This window comes from Nerophis ophidion, linkage group LG08 (assembly GCF_033978795.1).
Source record: "Nerophis ophidion isolate RoL-2023_Sa linkage group LG08, RoL_Noph_v1.0, whole genome shotgun sequence".
NCBI classification, from domain to species: domain Eukaryota; kingdom Metazoa; phylum Chordata; class Actinopteri; order Syngnathiformes; family Syngnathidae; genus Nerophis; species Nerophis ophidion.
Window position 1 is genome coordinate 34,151,660 of NC_084618.1, and position 12,506 is coordinate 34,164,165.

Sequence of the window (12,506 nt, forward strand, 5' to 3'; positions counted from 1 at the left end):
GCTTGCTACCATATACCGTAATACACTTGATTGAATTGATTGTTCAACTTCATCCCTGCAATTGTTGAATCTAATTAAAGTATTGTAAATAGAGTTGCTTGCTTACAAGTGATACCTCAGTTTTAGTTCCAAAAGATGGGCCAAAGACTGAATCATACCCAAACCTTTTCTCCTATAAAAAGTAATGTATATCCAATGGTGCAAATGGACTAGTTTGTTCGGTGCAATGTTTGATAGCACAATCACCAAGATGGTAAAAAAAATGTTTTTTCAAAAACTGAATCATATGAACAGTGGGGCGTATGAAAACCTACCTACCTTAAATAGTAGGTCACCCAAAGTCAGGTAGTAAATCATGTAAGTTAAACAGCAGACAAATAAAATTGCTTTGGGGGCCACATTCCAGAAAGCTAAAGACCATGGGGCAGGACTTCTTCCTTCACTAACGGTCTTATTTTGTATTTTGTGTAAAACCTGCATCCTCTTTAGTAGACATTTGACTTGCCAGCCACTAGCTGAACAGCCCGAATAATGAAAAGGAGAAGACTTAACATGGAACCCTGAGGAGCTCCTACTAGTATAAATACATAAATTGAACAAATGACTGCATCTGAAGCAAACAAGCTCCAGCAACACTTTAGTTAAAGAGGCTTCCCACAATTGTACTGTTTTACAACTTTAATCCATTTTATTGCTGAACAAATCTGTGAAATTGACAACTGCTTGATGAGTCTTGATGAAGACAAAAAAAATCCTTATTGAAACAATGTCTATGTATTTATTGCTTATACCAGATATCAGCATGTGTCACAACCTGTTCTGCTCCGAATCATACAACAAAGCTTTCATAAACTAAAAAAAGCAGCCTGCTAACTCACCAACATGTTTGACAAACACATATTTACATATTTATTATAATATTACATATTTATTTTCCAACCTCTTTCAGTGAGCTCTGCACTCTAATACATGTAGATCTAGTCTGACACTCTACTACTGTATTTTTGGGAAAAGTAGCTTATTTAACAGATGCGTAGCACAACCATTAAAACTAAACTATTGACTTTGACATATGTACAGTATTGTATACATTTAAGGATGTCATCAGGAGGTTTCTTGTGTAGCTGCTGCGGTTTTTACTCGTCTGATTTACTACCAGATTAGTCCTCGGGATGTTGTTCCCGCCTGTGTTTCCTCTTCTTTCCTGTGTTTCCCTGCACCAAAGCGTCTTTGTGTCCCGAGTCGTTTTGCTCTCTGGAATAGCGTTTGCACTTGCACGAGGTCACTACGGTTATCTTGTAGGTCCTGGTGCTGCCGTCCTGGCACTGGAGCCAAATACGCTGAGTTCGGATTCGGTCGATGACGCACCGCCACTGCTGGGCCTCTCTGCGACTCCAGAACCTACCGGTGGGACCGCCACCAATCCAGTTGGGCAGCAGGTGAGTCGGCAGACACTCTCCAGCACAAACCAGCTCCTTAATGGGGTTGATACTGGTACATTGTCCGTCTGAAATGTACTTGGTGGACCTCAACTCCCTGCAGCCCACCTGGCTCTGGTCTAGATCTATGGCAGGAAAAATTAATTCATGCATCATTTAATTAAAACAAACCATACATAATCAAAAACTAGGACACCATCGATGGCCATCTTTTGAAACATTCCCCAAAAATTACCAGTTTTGTATTTTCACATTTTTGGGACGAAAATCTTAATGAAAATGACTGACAATTTTTTATGAGTTCCTCATTTTTTATACTATACTCCTCAACCAATTCTAACCATTCCAACACGAGAAAATCAAATCTGTTTTACACATCCTAAAAAATCCCACTTTCTCCAAAATTCCCCATTTTCCGTAACGCAAATTTCTTTTGATCTTCAGAATTTTTACTCGTTCCACATTTCTCAACCGATTCAAACCCTTCCAAAAATCAAAACATTCAGATAATTCAGGACACTCTGGCTATCTGACAAAAAAAAAGTCCCATTTTTTTCCTGAATCCCCCTTTTTCCAAACACAAAATCTCTTATATCTTAAAAATCCATACTACTTCCACATTTCTCAACTGATTCAAACCATTCCCACATCCTCATCTATTAGCACATTTCCAAAAATTCACACATTTTCCATACTTCCACATTTTCCGTAACAAAATAATTTGCCTATTTCAACAATACTTAGCCAATTCAAAACATTCCGACATGAAAACATTCCTCTTACTCAAAACATTCAATTGACGGTATTCCACGGATAAAAATGTCCCATGTTTCCCAAAATTGCACATTTTGTGTGACAAAACCGTCCAAAACAGAAATGTACAGGGCCGTCTGCCCATTTGATGATTCGATTCGGAGGAGTTTGATTGTACTATCATCAACCTTGCAGTTGGACATTTTTAAAATGTGTCCATGTTTCTCAACCCATTCCAAAAATCTAAATGTTCCATTCATTCAGGAAATTCACGCTAATAATTTTATATTGATAAAAATTCCCACTTTTGCAGAAATTCTTCATGTTCCAACTTCACATATATTAAGCATTCTTTGAACACATTTTAAATTAATTCAAACCATTTCAACATCTAAACATTAATCTCATTTAGGACACTATGGCTATCATTTGAGATATTCCAAAACATTTCTAAAAATGTTCCTTAATTCCACATTTTTGCAACAAAATTCCTATTTAAAATAAATTGACCTTTTTTTTTTTCGAGTTTCTCACATCTCTAGTCTTTTGGGACGGTTGGTCTAACAGCATTCCACATCCCAAAGATTCCCACTTTTCTCAAAATTCCCCATTTTCCAAACACAACTCCCCTTATATCTTAAAACAATCTTACTACTTCCACATTTCTCAATGGATTCCAACAAAACCAATATCAAAATGTTAAGCTGAGTCAGAACATGAGGGCTATCTTTTGGCACATTTTTAAAAGTCCGCACATTTTCCTCAACAAAATGATTGTTAATTTCTACAAGTTGTACAATTCTCAGCAAAACATTAAGGTCATTTGGGACATTCGATCTATCAGCATTGCACAGCCCCCCAGAAAATCTCAAACAAAAATTTTATCCGGAACATATCACATCTCAAAAAAAATCCGCTTTTCACAAAATTGCATATTATCCATGACAAATTTTCAGTTACACAAATTTCGTTATATTTTTTTATAATTCGTACTAATTCCGCATTCAACTCATTCCAAAAATCAACACATTCTTCCTAATCGGGAAATTCAGGCTGTCGATTTTACACTTTAAAAAAATTCCCATTTTTTACTTTTTCAAAGCTTCCCACTTTTTATGAAATTCCACATTTTACAATTCACACAAATTCTTACTACTTTCACGTTTCTCAACCCAATTCCAGTCTCAATGTCTTTGAAGTTACCACTTTTACTAGAATTCTACATTTGCCCGAAAAATGTCCCATCAAAATAAAATACATGTTCCCGCACTCAAACCATTGCACCATTAAATAAAATGTTCTACAATACAAGAATTCCGAGTGCAACATTTGATAAATAACTGAAAGCATCCACCTTTGGTACGTGTGTTCAATTGCTTTCCACTCACCATCGTGGACGAGTTCAGACTGCTGTTTGCCACCATTCCTCGCCTGGTTCACAGCATCCCGGGGAGGTTCTTCCTGAGCGATGTGGACCGGCTGAGCACTGGCGGACTCTCTGGCGTCATTAGAGACGGCCGTGCAGGTCCCGCTCAGGAATAGCATGACTACGAGGAGTTGGACTCCGCTGGTCGGGCAGGTCATGACTGAAGCAGTGAAAGATGACGTTCCTGACAATGTGAGAACTCCTGAATGTATCCACTCATATACCCCCACTCTACTTTGTTATGAATGAACAGGCCGCGCCCACCTGCCCTGAAGCATTGCTTTCTTTAGGGCCGTCCATAAGGAGCAGGGTAGTTTGATGTTTTACAAAACTTGTTTGTTCTTTAATGTCACTAATGTCACAAAGGTCTAGTGGGTCATTGGGTTTCATTCCTGCACTTTACTGCAGCGGGGCGGCACGGCTCAGTGGGTACAGCGGTCGTCTTGTAACTGGAGGGTTACCAGTTTGATCTTGGCCTGGAGAGCTCATGTTGAGGTGTTCTGAGCAAGACATCTAACTTCTCTTCAGTTTTGGAAACACTTTTGTGTGAATGTGATGTTTAACGTGAAGCACTTATAGGGTGTCATTCCAGGTATAGTGAAGTTCTATATACAGAGCACTGTTACCATTGAAGTTACGGCCCTACACTCCATTTTTCTTGAGTGAAAAAAGGTACGCAACTTCAGGGATTCTGGATGCTCAGCATTCTCTCTCTAGACTTGCGTTGTCCTAGATGTGCGTTTTGGGTGGAGCATGCCTTAAATGTGGGCATTCTATGTCAAATCTGGCCTTCTGCGTATTCTCCCATCGGCTTAAGTACCTTTGTCCTGGAAGGTGAAAACATTACATTGCACTTGAAGTTTGGATGCAGTATACGCCACACACCATAACATTTGAAAAGAAACTACCTTAAAGCAATAATCCATTCTGAGCTCCTTAATTGAGACACCTGGAAACATCCATTAAGATGGGCCCGAAAATGCCATTCTGTATTAACTATCAAAAATCAAAATGCACATTGGAAGTGGACGTGCATGTAATGGCTTTGTTTGGACATCCTGAAACTAATAGACAGGGGTGCAAAAAAAAACTAACAAATAAACATTTGTGACAAATGACACTTGAAATATAATGAAACAAAAAAAAATTTAAAGTTTGAAATCGTTTTATTGATGTGGGAAGTTTTTGTGGCCTTTTTGTTTATTTTTGTCATCATTAGTGAAGCTTTTATTTTTCTAATTTCGAAAGAAAGTATATTTTTGTACAAATACATTTTTAAAAATATGTTTTTGGCCGGGCTTCACGGTGGAAGAGTGGTTAGTGTGTCTGCCTCTAATACGAAGGTCCTGAGTAGTCAGGGTTCAATCCCGGGCTCGGGATCTTTCTGTGTGGAGTTTGCATGTCCTCCCTGTGAATGCGTGGGTTCCCTCCGGGTACTCCGGCTTCCTCCCACTTCCAAAGACATGCACCTGGGGATAGGTTGATTGGCAACACTAAATTGGCCCTAGTGTGTGAATGTGAGTGTGAATGTTGTCTGTCTATCTGTGTTGGCCCTGCGATGAGGTGGCAACTTGTCCGGGGTGTACCCCGCCTTCCGCCCAATTGTAGCTGAAATAGGCACCAGCGCCCCCTGCGACCCCAAAGGGAATAAGCGGTAGAAAATGGATGGATGGATGGATGTTTTTGGCCACCTCCATGTAACCGGAAGGAGCTTTTCTCACCTGTAACCTGTTTGAAAAAGTTTAATTATAATAATTATACCAAATAATACATTTAAGGAATCGGTTTGAATCGAGTTGAATCGAGAATCGATTCTGAATTGAATCGTCAACCCAGGATTCGTAATCGGATCAAATTGTTAGGTGCCCAAAGATTCACAGCCCTCCTAACAGACGCTCAATAATACAAAAATTTCCTCTGGACAGTGAGCATTGAGCCATGTATTAATTAACACACACACACACAATCACACACACACACACACACACACACACACACACACACACACACACACACACACATATATATACATAAATAACATCAAGTTGGTTATAATAACATGTAAATAAAGTTGAATCTACACATCTGTGGAGGTTTCCCACCTCAGGGTTCCTCGAACCACCAAACATCGACATGACAGCTTCTTTTCAGGGTTTAGACACTGTTTTATTTTGCAATAAGGTCTCTCTGGTGCTTTTCAGCATTTGTCTCTTTCTGTCTCAGGCTCACTCTCGGTCTCGCTCTCGCTCTAACTCCCACAACCTCTCCTTCCCGACTGCACCCTTTAACAGAGCGACAGGTGATTAGACAAACACTCTCAGCTGTGTCATCCACTCACCTGTCGCTAATCTCGAAGCTGCTTCTGCCACACCCCGCTTCGCTGTAGGTCTGCAGGCCACGCCCGCTACATACCTCCACCGCCAGACTCAGGCCGGGACGCCGTCCGGCCGCGCCTATTCCCCCCTCACCCCCCCCCCTCACCCCCACCCCTCACCCACCCACCCCACCTCACCCCAACGGGTGATCCACGCGGTGGCATCCTTCATGCGGTGGAGCCACTGGAAGGGTTTGTGGTCCGAGCAGAGGCTGAATGAGCGCCCCAGGAGGTAATATCGGAGGGCCCCGACCGCCCACCTGATGCCGAGGTACTCCCTCTCCACTGTGCTGTACCTGGCTTCCCTTTCGGACAGCTTGCGGCTCATGTAGAGGATGGGTCAGTCGACGCCCTCCACCTGCTGGGACAAAACCGCTCCCAGTCCTCTGCCCGACGCGTCAGCCTGCAGACAAAACGAGAGAGAAAAATCAGGCATGTGCAGGACCGGCTCCTTGCAGAGGGCCTTCTTAACCCTCTCAAACGCTTGCTGGCGCTGCTCCGTCCACTGGACCAGATCTGGGGAACCCATTCGGGGGAGGTCAGTTAGTGGGCTGGTCAGACCGGGGGATAAACCTCCGGTAGTAACCTGCCAGACCCAAAAACTGCCTCACCTCTTTTTTCGTCTTGGGGGTTGGGCAAGCCCCAATTGCCGCTGTTTTATCTACCTGGGGCCGCACCTACCCTCCTCTCAAGTGGTACCCCAAATAATGTACTTCCCTCCGGCCAACTGCACACTTTGTCGGTTTGGCGGTGAGCCCTGCCTGCCTCGGGGACTCGAGCACTGCCCCACCCGCCGCATTTGTTGTTCCCCAGCCGCTAATCTGGATGTTGACATCATCCAGGTAGGCGGCCGCGTATGCAACGTGGGGTCGTAGCACCCGGTCCATGAGGCGCTGGAACGTGGCGGGCGCACCGAACAAGCCAAACGGAAGTGTTGCAAATTGGTACAAACCTTCCGGAGTGGAAAAGGACATTTTTTCCTTGGACTCTGGTGACAAGGGAATCCGCCAGTAGCCCCTGGTTAAATCCAGTGTCGTAATAAAATGAGCAGTGCCCAGCCGATCCAGGAGCTCGTCGACCCGAGGCATTGGGTACGCGTCAAAACGTGATACTTCGTTCACCTTGCGGTAATCCACACAGAACCGCACAGACCCATCCTTCTTCCTTAACAGAACGATGGGGCTGCACCATGCACTGTAGGATTCTTCTATTACCCCCAATTCCAGCATGGATTTTAATTCCGAACTACTTTGCGTTTGTGTTCGGGGAGCCTGTATGGCCGAGTTTTCACCGCAACCCCCGAGCTGGTCTCAATATGATGCTGGATGACATTCGTGCGCCGGGGCTGAGAGGAGAACACATCAGAGAAGCGGCGCTGCAGCTTGGCAACATCTGCATTCTGCGCTAACGTGAGCTTGTTATCACAGGGGAGTTGAGAGGGAGGGACAGAGCGCGGGATCTCTGGTCCCAACTCCTCCTCCTCCCTCAGTACTGTTACCATGGAGACAGGCTCCGCCTCCCTCCATGCCTTCAGCAGGTTTAGATGGTAGATTTGAGTGTCTACGCCACGGTCCGAGCGTCGATCCTCGTAATCCACATCACCCACTTGCCGTGTGACCTCGAATGGTCCTTGCCAGCGCGCAAGTAATTTCTAGCTGGATGTTGGGAGTAATACAAGGACTTTTTCTCCCGGTGAAAATTTTTGTAGCTGGGTCCCCTTATTATACGTGTGTTGTTGCAGTTCCTGGGCACGGAGCAAATTCTCACGTGACATGTGCCCCACCGTTTGGAGTTTTGCTCGCATATCCATGACATATTGGATTTAATTTTTGCTGGAGCTTGGACCCTCCTCCCAATTTTCTATAATTACATCCAACACTCCGCGTGGTTTCCTGCCATATAATAACTCAAAAGGTGTAAAGCCAGTGGAGGCTTGAGGTACTTCCCACATCGCAAACATTAAGGGATCCAGCCATTTATCCCAATTTGGTTTGTCCTTGTGCGTAAACTTACGGATCATGGTTTTAGCGTTTTATTTAGCCACTCCACCAGTCCATCCGTTTGTGGATGGTACACACTCGTGCGGATCGCTTTAATTCCCAATAACCCGTACAGTTCCTTTATCGTGCGTGACATGAAGGACGTGGCGTGGTCAGTCAGAATCTCTTTCGGGATTCCAACTCGGGAGATGACCTGAAATAGTGCTAGCGCCACACTCTTTGCAGAGATGGAGTGCAGGGGCACTGCTTCGGTGTAGCGCGTTGCGTAATCCACCTGGACTAACACAAAACGATACTCCCGTGAGCTCGGGTGAAATGGTCCGATGAGGTCCATCCCAATTCTCTCGAATGAGACCTCCATGAGCGGCAATGGGTGCAAAGGCGCCTTGGGAGTGGCCGCTGGGTTCACCAGCCGGCAGTCTGGGCAGGCAGCACAACCAACGGCGTGGCGCACGTCTGCCCGGATGCCCAGCCAATAGAACCGGACCAATACCCAATTGAGTGTTTTATTATAGCCCATATGTACAGACATGAGGTTGTAATTGTTGCGATCTGCTGCTCAGATCTTCACGTGTTTGTTTTTTCATTCTCAGTCTGACCCGTTTATTTCCTGTTTTTGTCCATCACTATGGTTACACATCAGTCCACCTGTTAGTCTCGCCCCGCACACCTGCTACTAATTTTCACCCTGTTTTTGTCCATCACTATGGTTACACATCAGTCCACCTGTTAGTCTCGCCCCGCACACCTGCTACTAATTTTCACCCTCCTATTTAAGCTCACCTTTTCTGTTTACTCATTCTCGGATCCTAATTTGCCCACGCGCATCAGTGACGACTCTCATCATTCGTATGTATTTTCTCGCTAGCTCTCACGCCAAGCCACTTTATTGTCTAGCTTTCATGCTAAATGTTTTGTTTACTCTTTTGTGTCCTCGTACCAAGTTCTAGTTTTCCTTGTTTTATCCTAGTTTTCACGCTAGCGTCTTTTGTTTATTTTTTCTCTTTACACCAGTATTTTTGTTCATAGACTTTTGTTATTAAATACCCTTTATCTTACCTATGCTGTGTTCTGCTTCGACGCATCCACGGGAAAACCACACCGGCATTACAATGCCGAAGAAGAGTCTTCACAGTAGGATCCGAGCATCAAGTTGTTTTTCCGCGTCGAAACCACGGGAGGAACCTTTCGACTTAGGGTTGTGGTTGGAGCTCGTGGCTTGGGAGCAGGAAAGACTCGACTGTGGGCCTGAAGTCTCCTCCGAAGCCGTTCGCGCTGCCCCGAAGAAGCGGGGGGTCCAGTGGAGAGGTCCCCCGCGCGGCAGTAATGTTCCAGCACCACTTATTCCTCCCCATGGACACAGCAAGTTTCACCCCGTCCAGGATTCACCCGTCATTACCGGTAATCCTGCTTGTTTTTTTTCAAATCATTCCTTAAGCTGCCATGACACTTTTTCTGACACAAGCGATGACGTCATTTGGGGAACGCCCACCGGTGACGCAACACCGGCCTCTGTTGATGACATTTTTTCAGAAGATTTTTTTATTGTGGACGATATATCTCAGCCATTTTCCAAAAACTTGGACAGTAATACTACTTTCACACAGTATCAGGACATTTATATTGATTCTAGTCACCCTCAGTATATTGTTAATTGTCAAGATCAGCCTCCCATTACTTTGGCCCCGCCCACATCTCAGCCTATTTCACGTCCTACCCCTACGTCACCTGATTTTGAAACTGACCTAGAAAAATATAGTCCTGCCTGGATGGACGAGTGGTACAGGAGAGTTTTGATTGAACTGGAGCTGGAGGAGAAATTTCTTGCTGCTCAGAACAATCCTCTCCTCATACAGACTAATGGGGTGGAGTCTGCCCTCCTCCAAACCTCCCACCGCCCGCCCTTACGGTCAGCCTCTATCCAACGGGACCCCGTCTGGAATCCGGGTCTCGAGGGGAGGGCCAGTATTACTACTAAGCCTCCTAGACCTCCACCACCGGTGTTCACCCCTGTTAAACCTGTTAAGCCACTACGGCCTCCTAGACCTCCTCCACCGGTGTTCTCCCCGGTCAAGTCACGCCCTCTTAGACCTCCTCCACCTGTGTTCCGTCCGTGCCCTAGTTCTAGTTTTAGTCACAGTCTCTCTCAGAGTTCGAGTCCCAGCCTTCTTCGTAGCCCATGCTCTAGTCCTACTCGTAGACCGACTTGTAGACTGAGTCGTAGTCCAAGTCCTGGTCCGAGTTTCCGTTCTGATTCTAGTTGTAGTCCTAGTCTTTCTCGTAGTCGTCGTAGTCCTAGTTCCACTCGTAGACTGATCCGTAGTCCGAGTCCTGTTTCGAGTCCGGTCCCGAGTCTTGTTTCTTGCCTTTGTAATATTAGTACTGATTCCCCTCGTGGTCTTAGTCCGAACCCTAGTCCTTACCCAAGTTCTTGTCCGAGCCCCAGTGTTACTGTAAGTCCTAGTCTTTGTCCTAGTCCTTGCCCGAGCACCAGTTTGATTGTTAGTCCCAGTCCTTGCCCAAGCCCTAGTTTGACCGTTTGTCCTAGTTCTTGCCCAAGCCCTGGTATGACTGTAAGTCCTGGTCGTTGCCCAAGCCCTTCTCAAAGCACTAGTGTGATTGTAAGTCCTGGTCCTCTCTCAAGTCCTTGCCCGAGTCCTAGTGTTTGTCTTATCACTCATCATAGTCCTAGTCCTGCTCACAGCCAGTCCCCTAGTTCTCCTCGGCAGACCCCTGTGCCTGCTCCTCGGCTGAAGCCGACACCTGCTCCTCGGCTGAAGCCGACACCTGCTCCTCGGCTGAAGCCGACACCTGCTCCTCGGCTGAAGCCGACACCTGCTCCTCGGCTGAAGCCGACACCTGCTCCTCGGCTGAAGCCGACACCTGCTCCTCGGCTGAAGCCGACACCTGCTCCCAGTCTGGTTCTCACACCAGCACATGACTCTGACCTGGTTTTCACACCAGAAAATGTTTCTAGCCTTGTTCTCACGCCAGTTTCAGACTCTAAACTGGTTCTCACGCCAGCACCAGTTCCTAAGCTGGAGCCCACTCCGGTACCAGCACCACGACAGGTACCGGTGCCAGCTCCGTGCCGCCAAGCACCGGTGCCAGCTCCGCGCCGCCAAGCACCGGTGCCAGCTCCGCGCCGCCAAGCACCGCCGACGACGGGGCTGGAGCCCACACCAGCGCCGACGGGGCTGGAGCCCACACCAGCGCCGACGGCGGGGCTGGAGCCCACACCAGCGCCGACGGGGCTGGAGCCCACACCAGCGCCGACGGGGCTGGAGCCCACACCAGCGCCGACGGCGGGGCTGGAGCCCACACCAGCGTCGACGACGGGGCTGGAGCCCACACCAGCGTCGACGACGGGGCTGGAACCCACACCAGCGTCGACGACGGGGCTGGAACCCACACCAGCACCACCGACGACTCCTGCGGCTCCCAGGCCGCCTCCGACGACTCCTGCGGCTCCCAGGCCGCCTCCGACGACTCCTGCGGCTCCCAGGCCGCCTCCGACGACTCCTGCGGCTCCCAGGCCGCCTCCGACGACTCCTGCGGCTCCCAGGCCGCCTCCGACGACTCCTTCGGCTGCAGCACCCGCATCATCCTCGCCAGCTGCACTCGGGCCTGCTTTGGCTGCAGTCCCCGTACCCTCGCCCGCTGGGATTTCGGTGCTGAGGCGTCGTCCACCACGTCGACCACGGGCGTGGCCTCTGCGAGGTCATCCTCCTCGCCAGATACTCCCTCCTCCATGTCGGCCACGGATGTGGCCGTGCCCGGGTCGTCCGCCTCGCCGGGCACCTCATCCTGCGAGGCGGCCACTAATGTGGCCTTTTCGAGGTCGCCCGCCAAAACTTTTTCGGCAGCAGCGTTCCACCCGCCGCCGCCACATGATGTGTCCTCGGTGGATTCGGGGACATGCGATCTGGCGACCCTCCACCGTGGCCTCCCTCCGCCCTCCCTTCGTTTGTGAACTTTCTGGTTTTGGGGAGGGGGTTCAAGTTTTTGTTTGTTTTTTTAAGACATCTGGTATCTGTCTTTTGTTGGGGGGGAATACTGTTGCGATCTGCTGCTCAGATCTTCACGTGTTTGTTTTTTCATTCTCAGTCTGACCCGTTTATTTCCTGTTTTTGTCCATCACTATGGTTACACATCAGTCCACCTGTTAGTCTCGCCCCGCACACCTGCTACTAATTTTCACCCTGTTTTTGTCCATCACTATGGTTACACATCAGTCCACCTGTTAGTCTCGCCCCGCACACCTGCTACTAATTTTCACCCTCCTATTTAAGCTCACCTTTTCTGTTTACTCATTCTCGGATCCTAATTTGCCCACGCGCATCAGTGACGACTCTCATCATTCGTATGTATTTTCTCGCTAGCTCTCACGCCAAGCCACTTTATTGTCTAGCTTTCATGCTAAATGTTTTGTTTACTCTTTTGTGTCCTCGTACCAAGTTCTAGTTTTCCTTGTTTTATCCTAGCTTTCACGCTAGCGTCTTTTGTTTATTTTT

At 47.4% G+C, this 12,506-nt stretch overlaps 1 protein-coding gene across 1 annotated transcript; it reads right to left on the reverse strand.

Annotated features, from left to right (window-relative positions):
* Positions 1 to 764: 764 nt before the first annotated feature.
* Positions 765 to 3,794, reverse strand: LOC133557043 (sclerostin domain-containing protein 1-like). The gene is made up of 2 exons (XM_061907320.1): positions 3,581 to 3,794; positions 765 to 1,564 (listed from the first exon to the last, which is right to left on the reverse strand). The coding sequence occupies exons 1-2, from the start codon at positions 3,774 to 3,776 to the stop codon at positions 1,161 to 1,163; spliced, it is 600 nt and encodes a 199-aa protein (XP_061763304.1). The 5' UTR covers positions 3,777 to 3,794; the 3' UTR covers positions 765 to 1,160.
* Between the last annotated feature and the right edge of the window lie 8,712 nt (positions 3,795 to 12,506).